We start from the raw sequence: 15,984 nt of genomic DNA on the forward strand, positions 1-15,984 counted from the left end.
ATATATTTCCTTCCTATTTTCAATTTCAGTTTTTTCAGACAGGGCTTTAGGCATGGAACCTTTCTGTACATGACATCCTAATAAGCTCTACCCCCTTAACTGCTGATATGATTCCCTTACATACAAAGAATCCATTCATAAATGTTGACTAATATTCCAATTTCCATAGGGAAATGTATCACGGCATATAGATCCACTGTTAGGTAATGACTGCAAGGTAAACAGTTATACAGCAACCGTTGCTAAGTAATGGCTAAGTAGCAATCATGTGGGCATCCCAACAGACGCAAACACAGCAATGGATACAGCACCAGAGGAACAATGTTTTCTGTATGGTTCATTCCGAGATGTTATAAGCAGGACAACTGGAGTTGTGGGACAGTCGCCAGCTGGTAAGAACGTGAGCACAGAAGCAGAGGACTTGGTTGTGATCTGTCACCAGGCAATGATTGGTGAAGACACAGCACATTGAGAAGGCTTAGTACGTGCTGTAGTGAATGATAAAGAGTGTGAATTAGTGATAGCACTATAGTTATGTCTAGTTACAATCTGTAAGTGTTCAATAAATCCAATTACCAATCTAAACCCCACCTACAGTTACTCATATACATGACAATATAATCATCCACTGGTTCAATACCACCCACCACCTGATCTTGTATACTCCCACTAACTGTAACTTACACTTTGTGAATTCTCTTCCTACAGTTTTCAGTGAACCTGACCTACAGACTTCAGACATTAGAATTTCCTAATATCATGTACTTTGCTTAGGTTGGTCCAAAGAATCTATCCAAGCTCATGGCCCTGTGCAATATGTCGGTAAGATGATGGTTTTTTTATGATGAAAATTTATTAGCCTCCTCTCTAACTCAAAAACTGGATTACCTCCCCTTGTCAGCTGACCATGATTACTTATTCAATGCATTCACTGCCATTCTCAACATCTGGAGGCTATCTCCATCTGCAACCTAAGGCTGTACCATGCCATGGTGATACAAAGTAAAGCATCAATCAGAGCACTTACACGCTGAGTAGGATTTACACATAATGAGTAAACAGTTGTAATGTCTGTGCCACAACTCACTTCTCATTGAGGTGGGGCTTGCCAGAGTCACCTCGTGGGGTGAGTGGATTTCCTTCCTCGTCGCGGTAGAAAGCATACAGACTGACTGAGAAACCCAAAGCATGAAGGATTTCATGCTTCACTGTTGACAGCAAAATCTCAAGTTCTTGCGGCTTTGTACTGATGCTCTGGGGGCACAGGTTGGCATGTCCTGCTATCGGTCTACCAAAAAAATATGCCCCACAACATGTCATAAGTTCAACATATGATTTAAGTAAGGAGTGTTCAGAACATGGGCAGAGATATTGCACTCAAAGAAAACGACAACAGAAAAAATGCAAAACCACTGAGTTTTATAAAAACGTAAATACTGTTTATTTTTTGTTTATTTAATGTTTTCTCTACTTCATATACTCTGGTGAATTAATGGGAAAACGATGATTGTGAAGGAACAAGGAAGAATATAAAATAAAATGGTAATGGCCTATTTTAGAGTACTACCCCAGAATTTGCTTAGAGGAAATGAGGAATACCATGGAGTAAGTCAGTCAGTCAGTCAGCGAGGATAACCACTCTCTGGGCCAAAAATCAAACAAGGAGCTTCTTGAATGTAAAGCAAAAGTGCTAACCACTCAACAGCAATGTTCAATATAATACTTTAGGTACTGATGGAAAGCCCTTAGCAACTTTCAGAATGCTGGATTCTGTACCAGAGAGAAAAGCTTGGTTGAAATCACAAGAAATACATTTGTAGAGCAGTTTCAAGCTGCTGTTCTGGAAACGATCATTGCCTAAAATTATATGCATCATAATTATGTAGGTTTGGAAAAACTACACTCAAAATTTATCAAATATTTTAAAATAGCTGATAATATAAAAAGTTTTAAGATAACATATTTGATTTTACATCATTTATTATTTGGTAAATACAGTATAAAAAGATGTATTATGCTTGTACCTTTATGTAAATGAAGATTTCTGCTGTAATAAAAGCACTCAAATACTGTAAAGATATAAAGAAAAGACAGGTGGGCATGACTGTCATCTAAGTCATTCCAAATTTTCTTTCTTCATGCAAAGTGCATGTAATGAAGTATTCTAGTGAGTTAAATGTAAACAACAAATGAAGACACTACAATTAATCTTATTTTACTTGTATATTTTCTTTCCACATCAGCCTCTTTCTGCCAAGGCTGAATTTCTAGCAAGGATACATTTTTCTCTCTGCCACGATGTCTAGCACGTCGAGCTTTCTACACAATATGTACCGGAGGATTCTTTTCTCAAAAGTAACATGGCCGGAGCATGAAACTGACCAATCACAACCACACAGCATCAAGGCCCAGGTCTAGGTCTGGTGAGTTTGACTTCCACATTGTCTATGTGTATTTATGGTGGGATGTAAGAACTCAGGGGAATTTATTTTCACCAGCTCCTGTCAGTTTCCATGTTCGGCCAAAATGTGTTGAAGTCAGTTATAACAAAAGATTACTGATGACTTCATGTAAAAGAAACAGAGACATAATTTCTACAGTGCATTAATAAATAAACAAAGGGTATAAAATATGAAACCAGGACCTCAGACAAGATCTTGAGGTAGAAACATTACAAAAAATTAAGGATACAGTAGTATGGACACACACTATACATGGGCAACAATAATAAACATATGAAAATATAAAAAGAATGTAAAAAACAATATAACTGGAAGAAACAAGGACTAAGCATGAAAACAGCTGAGGAAAAGGGAAGGGAGGAGTGGACAGATATAAGAAAATGCTAATGGAAGGATACTTTAGAATGGAGAAGGCTGTGTTGAAAGGGCAACCCGATCTGGAGGAAACATCAATAAATGTGATCATGTCACACAAATACTGTAACCATTTCTTACCTGTCTAGCGCTGCTTCTTGTTGGCAATGCGCTGCATATGCTACAGTCATTCCTTTATGACACCTTTCTGTCTCCATTGCTGATACATAGAACACAAAGTCAGCTCCATCAATTCCAGAACCTCTGCTGGAATTCACCGTGCCACAGTCCTGTCCTGTTGCATTGCATGTCCGACACACCTGCAACATTCTCACGTTAATGGTGTCAGCATGACCACCAATCCAGGTTTCACATCTTGGGGTATGCCTCTTCTCTGCCCATTCTGACTACTGGTGTCTTAACATTCACTCCTACTCAGGATACACCCTTTGTAAGCAAGTAACTGCTTACTGGCGCTCATATACGTAGTTTCCTGTCTCCCTGGTTCTATCATCATGTAACTGTAACTAGTAAGATCAACAGGGTGATGAATTCTACAGTGTCCAGGGTTGTAAGAGTGCGAGCATCAGCAACTACACTGGCCACAACATCAACTGCACTATGTAAGTTAGGTTACAAAGTTGCCCAACATGTGGTCACATCTATATGAAGCAAGGAGCAGCTATAGGACACAACAGAATCAAACAATCATATCTCACACATAGAAAACAAACATCCTATATGTTTTCATTAATGGAGATATGCTCCATTTTTGGCTATCCTGTATTGTCACATAGTATATTAATACAATGATTAATTCCTGTACATTATCCACAGTCCTTATTTAGATCAAACATTTTACAGACTATGCCCTGTCTTTGACCTCAGGAAAAACGCCTACTCCATTGGTCCCAATCAATAGAGCTAGTTCCTACCTCATGGACACCAGAGTAACATAAGAGCAGGACAGAAATCATCAGTGAGAGTACCTACCTACCACTTGGTGCTACAGCTCTGGGTGAGTCTTGGCCTCCTCTACAACCAGTCTCCACTGATCAGTGAGAGTATTTATGTTAAAAAGACACATTCAACTACAGTCTTCTTGAGTTAACTTCCATAGATAGTTTCTGTCCTGCTTGGTTTATATAGCATGTCTTGTGATACTTCTGGTGTTCAGAGAGAGATGAACTCCATCAGCAGAAGCCAACAGGGAAGGAACTTTATCTGAGATCAGAGACATAGTCCAGTTTCCAAAGCTTCATTTTCATATAAAAATTAGGCAATGGACAGTGTAAAGAAAATTAATCATTGTATTTATTTACCACTGTCATGAACATTATTGTTTATTCACACCACACACATTATAAAAGCAGACTTCAAAGGGGACATTCTGTTAATTACAATTATAAACTTGCAGTCCAATCCTATAATGGTTTGAGTACAACATTCAACCAGAATGAACTGCACCTGATGGAGTGTCACACATCGGAATAAATAATACTGATGTGGTTAAGTCAAACAGACAAGTTATGATACATACTTCAAGGTGATGCTCAGGTACTTGTACTTCACCACACATGGTTCTTGCCTCACAAGCATTCTTGCAGTATGGGTATGGCTCTCCTTTCCTGTAGAACACTTGGTTGTTTTCACATTTTCTGAGAAGACAAAGACGTTTTATTACCATGTGGAATGCCCTGTGAATGTAGTAATCCTACAGCACAGAACACAAGTAAATTTTATCAGCAGAGGATACTGTCACGTCCACTAATTTTCCTATCCAACATAATCTTCCATCATATCAACATACAGGTGACAGGAGGGAGTCCAATAAAGCTATAAAACTAAACTTCACCTAACCCAATGAGATAAGGTACAGTAGTCTCATAACTGCACATAAAAGATACCAATTAACAAACCCTCTGGCTGTAAAGTGTAACATACAGATAGAGAATTACATAGTGTGAAGGTTCATAATATTTACTCGTCATCTAACGATTAAATCAAGAATGAGACAGGTAGGACATGTAACACGAATGAGGGAAATGAGAACTGTATACAAAATCTCTGGGGAAGAAGTCATTTTAGGGGCTTGATCATGGATGGATTGAACTGATTCAGTCTAGGGTCCAGTTAACTTTTGGGTTTTATAATAGCAGGTAACTTTTTCAAAGAACCCATCAGATATGATCCTGCATCATTAGGCCTCAAACCTGCCTACCTTAAATGCTTTCCTCTTATCTTCTTCTCAAAAGATTGGCCTGCCAAAACTCATTATATATGTCTCAGGAGTTCAGTGGCCCTCACATCATGATCTCCTTGCTTTCACTCTCCAAACAGTGCCATGCGAGATGTGCAAACTGGAAACTTCCCATCATGTAATATTTTAAATTACTCAATTGCATCACCTCTCTAATGTTAAAATTTTTTTGAGAGTTTGGTTTATTTTTCTGATTCCTGTGTTTCTGTTATTTCCTCAGAGCAATGGACCACTTTTCACAAGCACACAAACCAAATAAAGTAAGTAAAGGTACACCTGTAACAGGCCATGGAGGTCCATAGGGTTGTGAGATGTTGAGGTTCCCACATTTTCTAGACAATCGGCTCATAGATGGCGGCAAGGTTGTCAGCCTTACGCGCTGGCCGCCCTTTACCCCCAAGAATATTCAAAGAATATTCCTGGAACTCATTTCTGTTAGAGGTTGAGTCGACCCCAGGGCCATAGTGTGGCTGGAAGGATTAGGTCAATTGAAAAAATCCAATGACTTCATAGGGACTTGAACCCGTGACCTTCCAGCTTGTAGCATAGTGCCTCAACCAACTATGCTACCGCGTGACCCCACACAAACAAAGTGCCAAATTTATTATTGTAATCATGCAGTATATATCAATGATATTTCAGGGTAATCTTCATGTACCACCACCACCCCGACAACGACGATGATGACGACAACAACAACAAGAACACTAATATTTCCATCCACACACTACCATTATTTTGAGAGTACAGAAGCGCAGACATGTTTCATTTATCGAACTATAACTTGTACATGCTCTGCCATGTACAGTACATTACATGTCAGTTTTACTTGACACATTTCCATACATAATATCTTTGTACACACTGGCTAAGGAATAATGCAGATCTGTCTTTATTCTGTTTTTGTGTATGCTCATTAAGATTATCAGGAGGGGTAGTAGCAGTTATGAATAGTAGAAGAATAAGAAGACTAATTAACAGCAATGTTATAGTCAGAGTTGTTAGATATGAATAGAGTTAGAATATATCATCAGTGTATGGGAATACTTGGGTCTATACTGTGCAGTTCATCTTTGCTGAAATCATGCACTTATCAGCACTGTTTCATATAAAATGTTACTGTAACAAGTTTAGTATCATAGTATAAATGCCACAGGTAGAAAACAGTGCAGACTGGTAACAGGCCTCTGCTCACTGAGGCAGTACCTACACCTTATGGACCCCTAGAATAATGCTACATGCAGGAAATGTGGACAGAAGGAGGGATCCTTCTACCTTGTACCAGAGCTGGGCATTATGAAATGAGGACCTTCGGTTCTCCATAGGGTGAAGCGATAGAGCCTGGCTCTAGCAACGAGGACAGGGCATTTTGAAGGGGCCCAATGCAATGAACACAGTAGTGGCCTGTGTGCTTAGGGCGACCAGAGGTTGTCCCTCTTGTCAATATTCACATACTTGAGATTCCTTGAATCATCACAGTTACATGAGTTTGAGACTGCCGATTGTTTTGTCTGAGTTACTTATCCTAATTGGTGTTATCTACTGCAAGACCAGGGATATTAACCCTTTCATGATGCTGGGGATTTACATAGAGGGCGGAGGGGACTTAACTCAAAATCATCTACTTCGATTAAATTTGCCAGTTCCCAGTACCATAAATGAACTGCCCTGGGCTTGCATTCAACTGTATGGTTGTTGGAGATATCATCTACCCTGAACATCGGGGATGTGTGCTCCTTTGAAACGTTGGTACCCACCTGCAAGAATATATAGTATTCAGACCCTCACCCCTCCAAATATAAATTTTCACCGACGTGGAAATTTCAAATTTCAAATTTGGAGTGAAAATGCCCATGCTGTATAGACTACACGCCAAACAAGTTTCGGGAGAAGTTGTCGCATCTCCCCGGCGAAACAAATATTTGCAAGTTACAGATAAACATGAACGAAATGCCGATAATTAAAGTTAACGTCGGAGATGTTAACAATGTACTCGTATTTGACGAAAAGTTCATTATTTCACTTTAAAAAGAACTTAGGCAATGGCCGCTTCCTCCCACGTCCGTTCCAATTCCGTATTCACTAATCACCCCACCAACTGATAATACACTGTTTAAGCTACTGACAACGTCGTTAAAAATAACAGTATGTAAATAAACAAAGCGCCGCCGCCGCCACCAATAACGCTGATACTACTACTACTACTACCACCCCCACCAGCACCAGGGTGCCTAGTCTGAAATCACAACACACTAAAAGAATATTGTTGACACGATAGTGCCTATCTTGTTCATTTTCTGAACTTATTGTTGTGAAGACCGCGTCAATTATATTCTTTTAGTGAATTATACACACAGGATGCATACCATAAAGATTAAATGACAATGTTCAATTTCAGCTTCATGAAAAATAAAGATTTCATATCGGGCCGATTAGAAAGAAAGTCAAACGACCTGGCAATGTTCGACGTACCAGATTTCATCGGAATTCGTTCAGCAGTTTCAGAGGCGAAATATTAAGGAGAAACATTAATTTCCAATCACATGTTCATTTTATAATCTTTGCGAAATTAATGTAAAGTTGCTGCTGTGCTCTGAAAAACGTGTAAATTCCTTTTACTTGCATCAACTGGAAACTGGAACTACGGCTGAAACATGAGCGGCCACTAGCTTTGACAAAACATTACATTTCATTAAAACTAGTCCCTTCACTTGTTCACTATCAACATCACGGATTAAGACCTTGGACTCTTTTGGTTATAAGAATTAAACCTGCTGAGCCATCCTTTTGTAGGACGTCCCTGGCAGCTGTCCTTTAGTTCAAATCGACTAAGCAGCTTTGGCATTCGACTTTCAGACACACTCCCCCCCCCAGGATTATTTATTTCGGACAAAACTCGGCTATTTAAAAGCTGATATAATTGTTTGTTTTCAAACTTATTCAGTTACAACAGAACTTCTTTTTTTATGAGGCAAAATGGAACTAACTGCGCGGATCAACAAATCTGTAACTGTAGCTACGAGCTCCTGCAAAATTATAACATACGTGTATAGACGAGTATTCAGAAAGAATGACGTTAGTTTGTAAATTTTATACTGCCTCAACATTTCTGCGTAACATTACAAATGTCTGAGGTGGCGGAAGAATAATGCAAAAATATGACTGTTAAGCCTGTTACACTATTTTCAAGATTTGTCTTAATTAATAATCTAATTTCAATAGAACCCAAAGCAAAATAAACGTCAAATAATTGTACGTGTATTCCTCTATAAAATTTCTGTGACATGCAAGGAACGAAACATCACAACGGAGAGAACATTCCATTCAAAATTTGATAGGCTGGCTAAAAGTCACCGAGGTTTTGAAGATGTGACCTTGAACTCATGCAACCTGGAGACCACTTTAAATAGTTTCATTATTTCAATTCATTCGGGGAGCTGGTATCACTCGAATGGTTTCTCTAATACTATAGCGTAATCTTTGGGACGCAGCATGTACTAACTTAACCCGCACACTATAGGACCACGGGTGTCAATAGTAGACACACTGAGAGATCTTTCCGCTCTTACTCACTCACTCACTCATGGAGCTGAGACCTTCTCGAGAAGCTGCCAACTGTGCAGCTACTCAAGAATTTCCCAGCATTTTATGGAACCCGAAGGTTCATTACCGTGTTCACAAGAGCGCGCCACTACTCCATATCCTGAGCCGCATCAATACAATTCATATCATGCCATCCTATCTATCTAAGATCAATTTTAACATTGTCCACCCACCCACGTCGTGGTCTTCCCAGTGGTTTCCTTCCTTACGGCTTTCCCACCAATATCTTATATGCATTCCGCCTCCCCCCCCATTTGTGCTACATGCCTTGCCCATCTCATCCTTCATGACTTGATCATTCCAGTTATACTTGGAGAAGAGTACAAGTTATGAAGCTCATTATGCAGTTTTCTCCAACCTCCTGTCACTTCATCTCTCTTCGGCCAAAATATTCTCCTCAACACACTGTTCTCAAACACCCTCAGTCTGTGTTCCTCCCTTAATGTCAGGGACGAAGTTTCACACCCATACAGAACCACAGACAAAATTATACTTTTGTATATATTTTTTTTATGTTTTTAGACAGCACACGAGAAGACAAAAGGTTCTGCACTGAGTGGTAGCAAGCATTACCCGAATTCAATCGCCTCTTAATTTCTTACTGAACCAGGTTTTGATCTGTTATCGTCGTTCCCAAATATATGAACAAAGGAAATGGCCAAATGACCTGATATAAAACAAATCAACTTCTGAAGAGGTAATGTCGATGGACATTTTCCTCGCATGACATGTAATAGTCCTTAGCGAAACCATTAACCTATAGAATGTACGTAATTCTGATTGTTAATAAATAATACACAAAAAAAAATATCTGAACTGTGCCACATTTTCAAAACATCTGTTTCCTATCTTTATGTCCTGATATTGTCCTGCATTTTGGTAACGAGACGGCAACATATACTTAGATTTCTCTGAACTTGGCCATTAATGTTAGTCGACACAGGAAATGAGCAGAGTAACAATGGAGGAAAGACGGAGGCGGACAAATCAGTTTCAAGCACATCACTCTCAGCAACAATACTATGGGCAATTATAATTCCGTTACTACCTGTTAAGCCGTATTACGCTGTTAGTTTTTCTGACCATGAGGGCCATTTCCCAGAAGTGGACCGCCACTGGCAATATCGTGTTCTGAAAGCAACAACAAAAAGCACGCGTTAGTTCACACTCAGCTGCCACACATGGACATGCAAGCGCAATGTATGTTATGGGCCTGGTTAACTAAGTAACAGGTAACCTGATTACTACAAGCAACGAATAACATGCCACTCTTACAAAAGCAACGCGTAACAACTCTGCAGCTCGGGTCCATGCAACGGATGGAAACAAATGGTATGCTTAGCAAGCCGGCCACTTTGCCCCCGGGGGAAAGAGCTGCCGGTATCAGTACCCAAGTACCGGAGGATGGGGAGGAGTCAGAAGAACTCTGAACAGGATGACAGAGAACAGACATCTGTCTCTGTTTGGGGTCGCAAAGAAGTTTTTGTAGGTTTCCATCACGAAAATCTCTACATCCATACAATTCTGGGAGGAATAAGGCAATTACGAGCACTTCATACTGCGAGGGAATTGATCCGTGATAGCGGTTCAGAATCAGTACAGACGTGAAACCAGCAGGCATTTCAGGAACAAAAAGAGGGAATATCTGAAGGACAAAATTGATGAGCTTGCAATGAACAGTAAGAACAAGAACATTAAAGACCTGAATAGAGGAATAAATGACGTTATGAGGGGTCACAAACCTAGAAGTATCTTAGTGAAGGATGAGAATGGTGATCTGCTTGTAGATTCCCACAACATTTTAAATAGGTGGAGGACCTACTACTCCCAGTTATTGAATAACTGTCAGCGATGTTAGGCAGACAGAAATCCATACAGCGGAGCCGTTAGTACCTGATCCTAGTTATTTTGAGGTTGAAAGTGCTATTGCAAAATTGAAATGGTATAAATCGCCAGGTAATGATCAAATTCCGGCAGAACTTGTTGAAGCAGGAGGCGAAATATTACGTTCTAAGATCCATAAGCTAATTATTTCTATTTGGCATAAGGAAAAATTGCCTTATCAGTGGAAGGAGTCTATTATTGTACCAGTTCACAAGAAGGGTGATAAAACTGACTGTAGTAATTACCGTGGGTTATCACTGCTATCAACCTCATACTTACATACTTACTCATGGAGCTGAGCCCTTCTTGGGAAGCCGCCAATTCTGCAGCTACTCAAGAATTTCCCAGCATTTTATGGAACCCGAAGGTTCATCACCGTGTTCACAAGAGCCTTCCACTGGTCCCTAACCTGAGCCAGATCTATCCAATCCAATCCATACCATCCCATCCTATCTCTCTAAGATCCATTCTAATATTGTCCACCCACCTACGCCTTGGTCTTCCTTGCGGTCTCTTTCCTTTTGGTTTTCCCACCAATATCCTATACGCATTCCTCGTCTCCCCCATTCGTGCTACATGACCTGCCTACCTCATCCTCCTTGACTTGATCATTCTAATTATACTTGAAGAAGAGTACAAGTTATGAAGCTCCTCATTATGCAGTTTTCTCCAACCTCCTGTCACTTCATCTCTCTTCGGTCCAAATATTCTCCTCAACACCCTGTTTTCACACACCCTCAGTCTCAGTTCCTCACGTAATGCCAGAGACCAAGTTTCACACCCATACAGAACCACAGGCAAAATTATAGTTTCGTATATTGCTATCAACCTCATATAAAATTTTATCCAATATTCTTTTCTCAGCGTCATCAGTAGCGACTTGAAGCACAGAGCAAATGATGCTCGAGATGGTTCAAGTTCGTATAGCAGCAGGCGTGACCAGAGTGGTTTGAACGGCTGCTGTACTGCGATGTGGAAAGCAAATGGAAAAACTACCACATTATCACTTTTCCTGGATAGTCTCTTTCCAAAAACAGAGATACCATATATGCGAGATGTTTCCTCTGGAGGCAAAACAATCCGGAGGTAAACTACTCCCCCAATCGGATCTCCGGGGGGGAGTGTTTCTAGAGGAAATGTCATGCAGGCGTTACAACAAGAAAAAGTGCGAAGATCAGAAGAAACAGCATGGATACAAGATTGGAACATGGAATGTCAGGACCTTGAATCAAGCAGGAAAATTGGAGAATTTGAAAACGGAAATGCAGAAGAATGAAGTGTCTGTGCTAGGTGTCAGCGAAGTGCGGTGGAAAGGACAAGGTGAAATAAGAAGCGGTGATTATACAGTGTATTATTCCGGAGGTGAACGGGCTGAAAGAGGTGTGGCAATAGTGGTGCATAAAAGTGTAGTGAGGAGTGTTGTTAAGAAGATTGCTTGTAATGACAGAATTATTGCTCTGAAGTTAAAGGCGGAACCGGTAGATATACTGATTATACAAGTGTACATGCCAACATCAGAGTATGAAGATGATGAAGTGGAAAAAGTGTATGACACAATTGAAGAAATTCTTCAGGAAGATGGAAGAGGAGACACAAACAGCATCATATTGGGAGACTGGAACAGCATTGTTGGAGATGAACCATATCAGAATATTGTTGGATCACATGGACTAGGAAGACGGAATCACAGAGGTCAAATGCTTATTGACTTTTGTGAACGAAATGGATTGATTGTTACCAACACTTGGTTCAAGAAGCCAAAGAGAAGAATTTACACATGGAAGGCACCTGGGGATTGGAAGAGGCATCAGCTGGACTACATCCTTGTGAAACATCGATTCAGAAACAGTGTGAAGGATGTGAAGACGCTTCCTGGGGCAGACATTGACTCTGACCACAACTTGCTGGTTGCCAAGTTCCGAACCAGGTTGAAGAAAATTATAGGATTTCGAAAGCGCAGACCCAGATGGGATTTGGAGAAGTTATATGCTCAAAGACAAAGCGTGCAAGAGACTCTAGAAGAGAAACTCGGTGCAATTGAAGGTGAAAGCGGAAATGCTGAAGCGCAGTGGAACGATATAAAAGAATGCATGTTAGATACTATCAGTGATTTGGTAGGTAAAGTTGAGAAGATAGCAAGAAAACCATGGGTTACACAGGAGATGATGAGTAAAATGGAGGAGCGAAGGAAATGGAAGAATGTCAACAATGAAGAAGGCAGGAGGAAATACAGGAGACTGAGGAATGAATTGAAAAGAGCCACGGACAGGGCCAAAAAGGAATATCTTGAGAAGATATGTAATGAGATTATGGAATTTCAAAGAACAGGCCGTTATGATTTGATGTACATGAAGACAAAAGAACTAGGATGGAAAGAGAATCATGGGATTCAAAATGTTGGCATCGAAGACTCCCAGGGGAATAGAATAGTAGATCAGAGGCAAGTGCTGAAAATTTGGGAAAATTATATTTCAGAACTATATGATCGACCTAATCGGCCAGAAACCTTAGAAGTTGAACCGGAAGAAGAAGTAGATACAGACGAGAAAGGACCATATATTTTACAAAGTGAGGTGGAAAAAGCTATCAAGGAAATGAGGAAGGGAAAGGCTACAGGAGATGATGATGTACCTGGAGATGTGCTCAAGTTACTGGGAGAAGGTGGTTTGAAAACACTGACAAAACTAATGAACACCATATATGAAAGTGGAGAGTGGCCCAAGGACTTTACAGAAGTTACAATGATTGCCTTAAAGAAAAAGACAAAAGCTACAAAATGCAGCGACCATCGCACAATAAGTCTTATTGCACATACAGCAAAGATAATAGCAAAGATACTTAAAAGAAGAATTGAAAGGAAAATAGAGGATGTACTTGGAGAAGATCAGTTTGGATTTAGAAGAGGAAAAGGAACCAGGGATGCAATTGGGATGATGAGAATTATAGCGGAACGAACTTTGGAGATAGATGAAGAACTGTGTGTTTGCTTCATAGACTGGCAGAAGGCATTTGACCGGGTAAACTGGACCAAATTAATGCAGATCCTGAAAGAAACAGGTATCGATTGGCATGAAAGAAGATTGATTAGCAAATTGTACATGGATCAGAAAGTTAGAGTACGACTGGACAGGGGGGAGACAGGAAGTGTGCAGATTGGAAGAGGAGTTCGACAAGGATGCTGTTTATCACCAATTCTGTTCAACTTGTACAGCGAATGCCTTACCAAGGAAGCTCTGGATGGGCTCGGTGACTTCAAAGTAGGAGGGCAAATTATTCAAACTGTGAAATATGCAGATGACCTTGTGTTAATGGCTAAGGAAGAAACTGTGCTACAGGGCATGATTGATAGACTAATTGAAATTGGAAGGTGCTATGGCATGGAAATGAATGTGGAGAAAACAAAAGTAATGAAAATTTCGAGACAACCAACCCCAGTCACAATAAAGATAGACCAAAAACAAGTGGAGAATGTGAAATGTTTTAAATATTTGGGTAGCTTGTTAACAGATGATGGAAGGTGTACTTGTGAAATTAAATCCAGGATTGCCATGGCAAAAGCTGCATTTAGCAAGAAGAAGAATCTTTTTACCAGCAAATTGGACTTAAATTTGAGGAAGAAACTAGTGAAATGCTACATTTGGAGCATAGCTCTGTATGGGGCTGAAACATGGACACTTAGGGCAGTAGATCAGAAACATCTGGAAAGTTTCGAAATGTGGTGTTGGAGAAGAATGGAGAAGATCAGTTGGACCGATTATGTGAGAAATGAAGAAGTGTTAATTAGAGTCAGTGAGCAGAGGAATATCCTACATGAAATAAGAAAACGGAAGGCTAATTGGATTGGTCATGTTTTACGCAGAAACTGCCTTCTAAAAGAAGCTATCGAAGGAAAGATAGATGGGCGGATAGAAGTGACAAGAAGACGAGGAAGAAGACGTAAGAAGATGCTGGATGACCTTGGGGACAGAAGAGGATACTGTCATTTGAAGGAGAAAGCTCTAGATCGCATTAAGTGGAGGAATTGTTTTGAAAGAGACTGTGGACCTGTCGTCTTGACAGATTACTGATGATGATGATGATTCTTTTCTCAAGATTAAGACCATACATAGATGAAATTATTGGGATCATCAGTGTGGGTTTCGATGTAACAGATCAACTACTGATAAGATCTTCTGCATACGTCAACTACTGAAAAAATGGGAGTACAATGAGACAGTACATCAGTTGTTCGTAGATTTCATGAAAGCCTATGGTTAGGGAGGGAAGTATTGTACAATATTCTGATAGAATTTGAGGTACCTATGAAACTAGTTAGGCTGATTAAAATGTATTTAAGTGAAACGTATAGCAGAGTCCGTATAGGAAAATATTTGTCGGATAATTTTCCTATCCAGAATGGTCTAAAATAAGGAGATGCTTTATCACCACTACCTTTCAACTTTGCTTTAGAATATGCCTTAAGGAAGGTCCAGGAAAACCAGGTGGGACTGAAATTAAACAGGACACATCAGCTGTTGGTCTGTGCTGATGATGTGAATCTACTGGGTGATACTATAAATATCATAAGGAGAAACAAACAAACTTTAATTGACGCAAGTAAAGAGGTTGGTCTAGAAGTAAACACAGAGAAAACTAGTATATACTTGTATTGCTGTCTCGTCACCAAAATGCAGGGAAAAATCATGACATAAAGATAGGAAACAGATCCCTTGAAAATGTGGCACAGTTCAGATATTTGGGAACGACTATAACAAATCAAAATCTGATTCAGGAGGAAATTAAGAGGCGACTGAACTCGCGTAATGCTTGCTATCATTTAGCCCAGAACCTTTTGTCTTCTCGTCTGCCGTCTAAAAATATAAAAATTAGAATATATAAAAGTATAATTGTTTGCGGTTCTGTATGGATGTGAACCGTGGTCTCCGGAATTACAGGAGGAACATAGACTGAGGGTGTTTGAGAACAGGGTGTTGAGGAGAATATTTGGACCGAAGAGAGATGAAGTGACAGGAGGATGGAGAAAACTGCATAATGAGGAGCTTCATAACTTGTACTCTTCTCCAAGTATAATTAGAATGATCAAGTCAAGAAGGATGAGATGGATAGGGGATGTAGCACGAATGGGGGATAAGAGAAACGCATATAGGATATTGCTGGGAAAGTCGGATGAAAAGAGACCACTAGGAAGACCAAGACGTAGATGTGTAGACAATATAAAATTGATCTTAGAGAGATAGGATGGGATGGTATGGATTGGATTGATTTGGCTCAGGACGGGGCCACTGGTGGGCTCTTGTAAACACGGTAATTAACCTTTGGGTTCTATAAAATACTGGGAAGTTCTTGAGCAGTTGCAAAATTGAAGGATTCTCAAGAAGGGCTCAGCTCCATGAATGAAGGAATGGATGACTACAACATTTT

At 40.0% G+C, this 15,984-nt stretch overlaps 1 protein-coding gene across 1 annotated transcript in view; it reads right to left on the reverse strand.

The window, feature by feature from the left end:
- Window positions 1-1,068: 1,068 nt before the first annotated feature.
- LOC111865584 (leishmanolysin-like peptidase) overlaps window positions 1,069-15,984 on the reverse strand; it is a 162,736-nt gene continuing 147,820 nt past the window's right edge. The window contains exons 4-7 of the mRNA XM_023853743.2: window positions 9,728-9,810; window positions 4,357-4,474; window positions 2,958-3,136; window positions 1,069-1,288 (exon numbers count right to left, since the gene is read on the reverse strand). Coding sequence (XP_023709511.1) covers window positions 1,084-1,288; window positions 2,958-3,136; window positions 4,357-4,474; window positions 9,728-9,810 — 585 coding nt within the window. The 3' untranslated portion in view covers window positions 1,069-1,083. The remainder of the gene's footprint in view (window positions 1,289-2,957; window positions 3,137-4,356; window positions 4,475-9,727; window positions 9,811-15,984) is intronic.

Source organism: Cryptotermes secundus, unplaced genomic scaffold (assembly GCF_002891405.2).
Source record: "Cryptotermes secundus unplaced genomic scaffold, Csec_1.0 scaffold1132, whole genome shotgun sequence".
Classification (NCBI taxonomy): Eukaryota; Metazoa; Arthropoda; class Insecta; order Blattodea; family Kalotermitidae; genus Cryptotermes; species Cryptotermes secundus.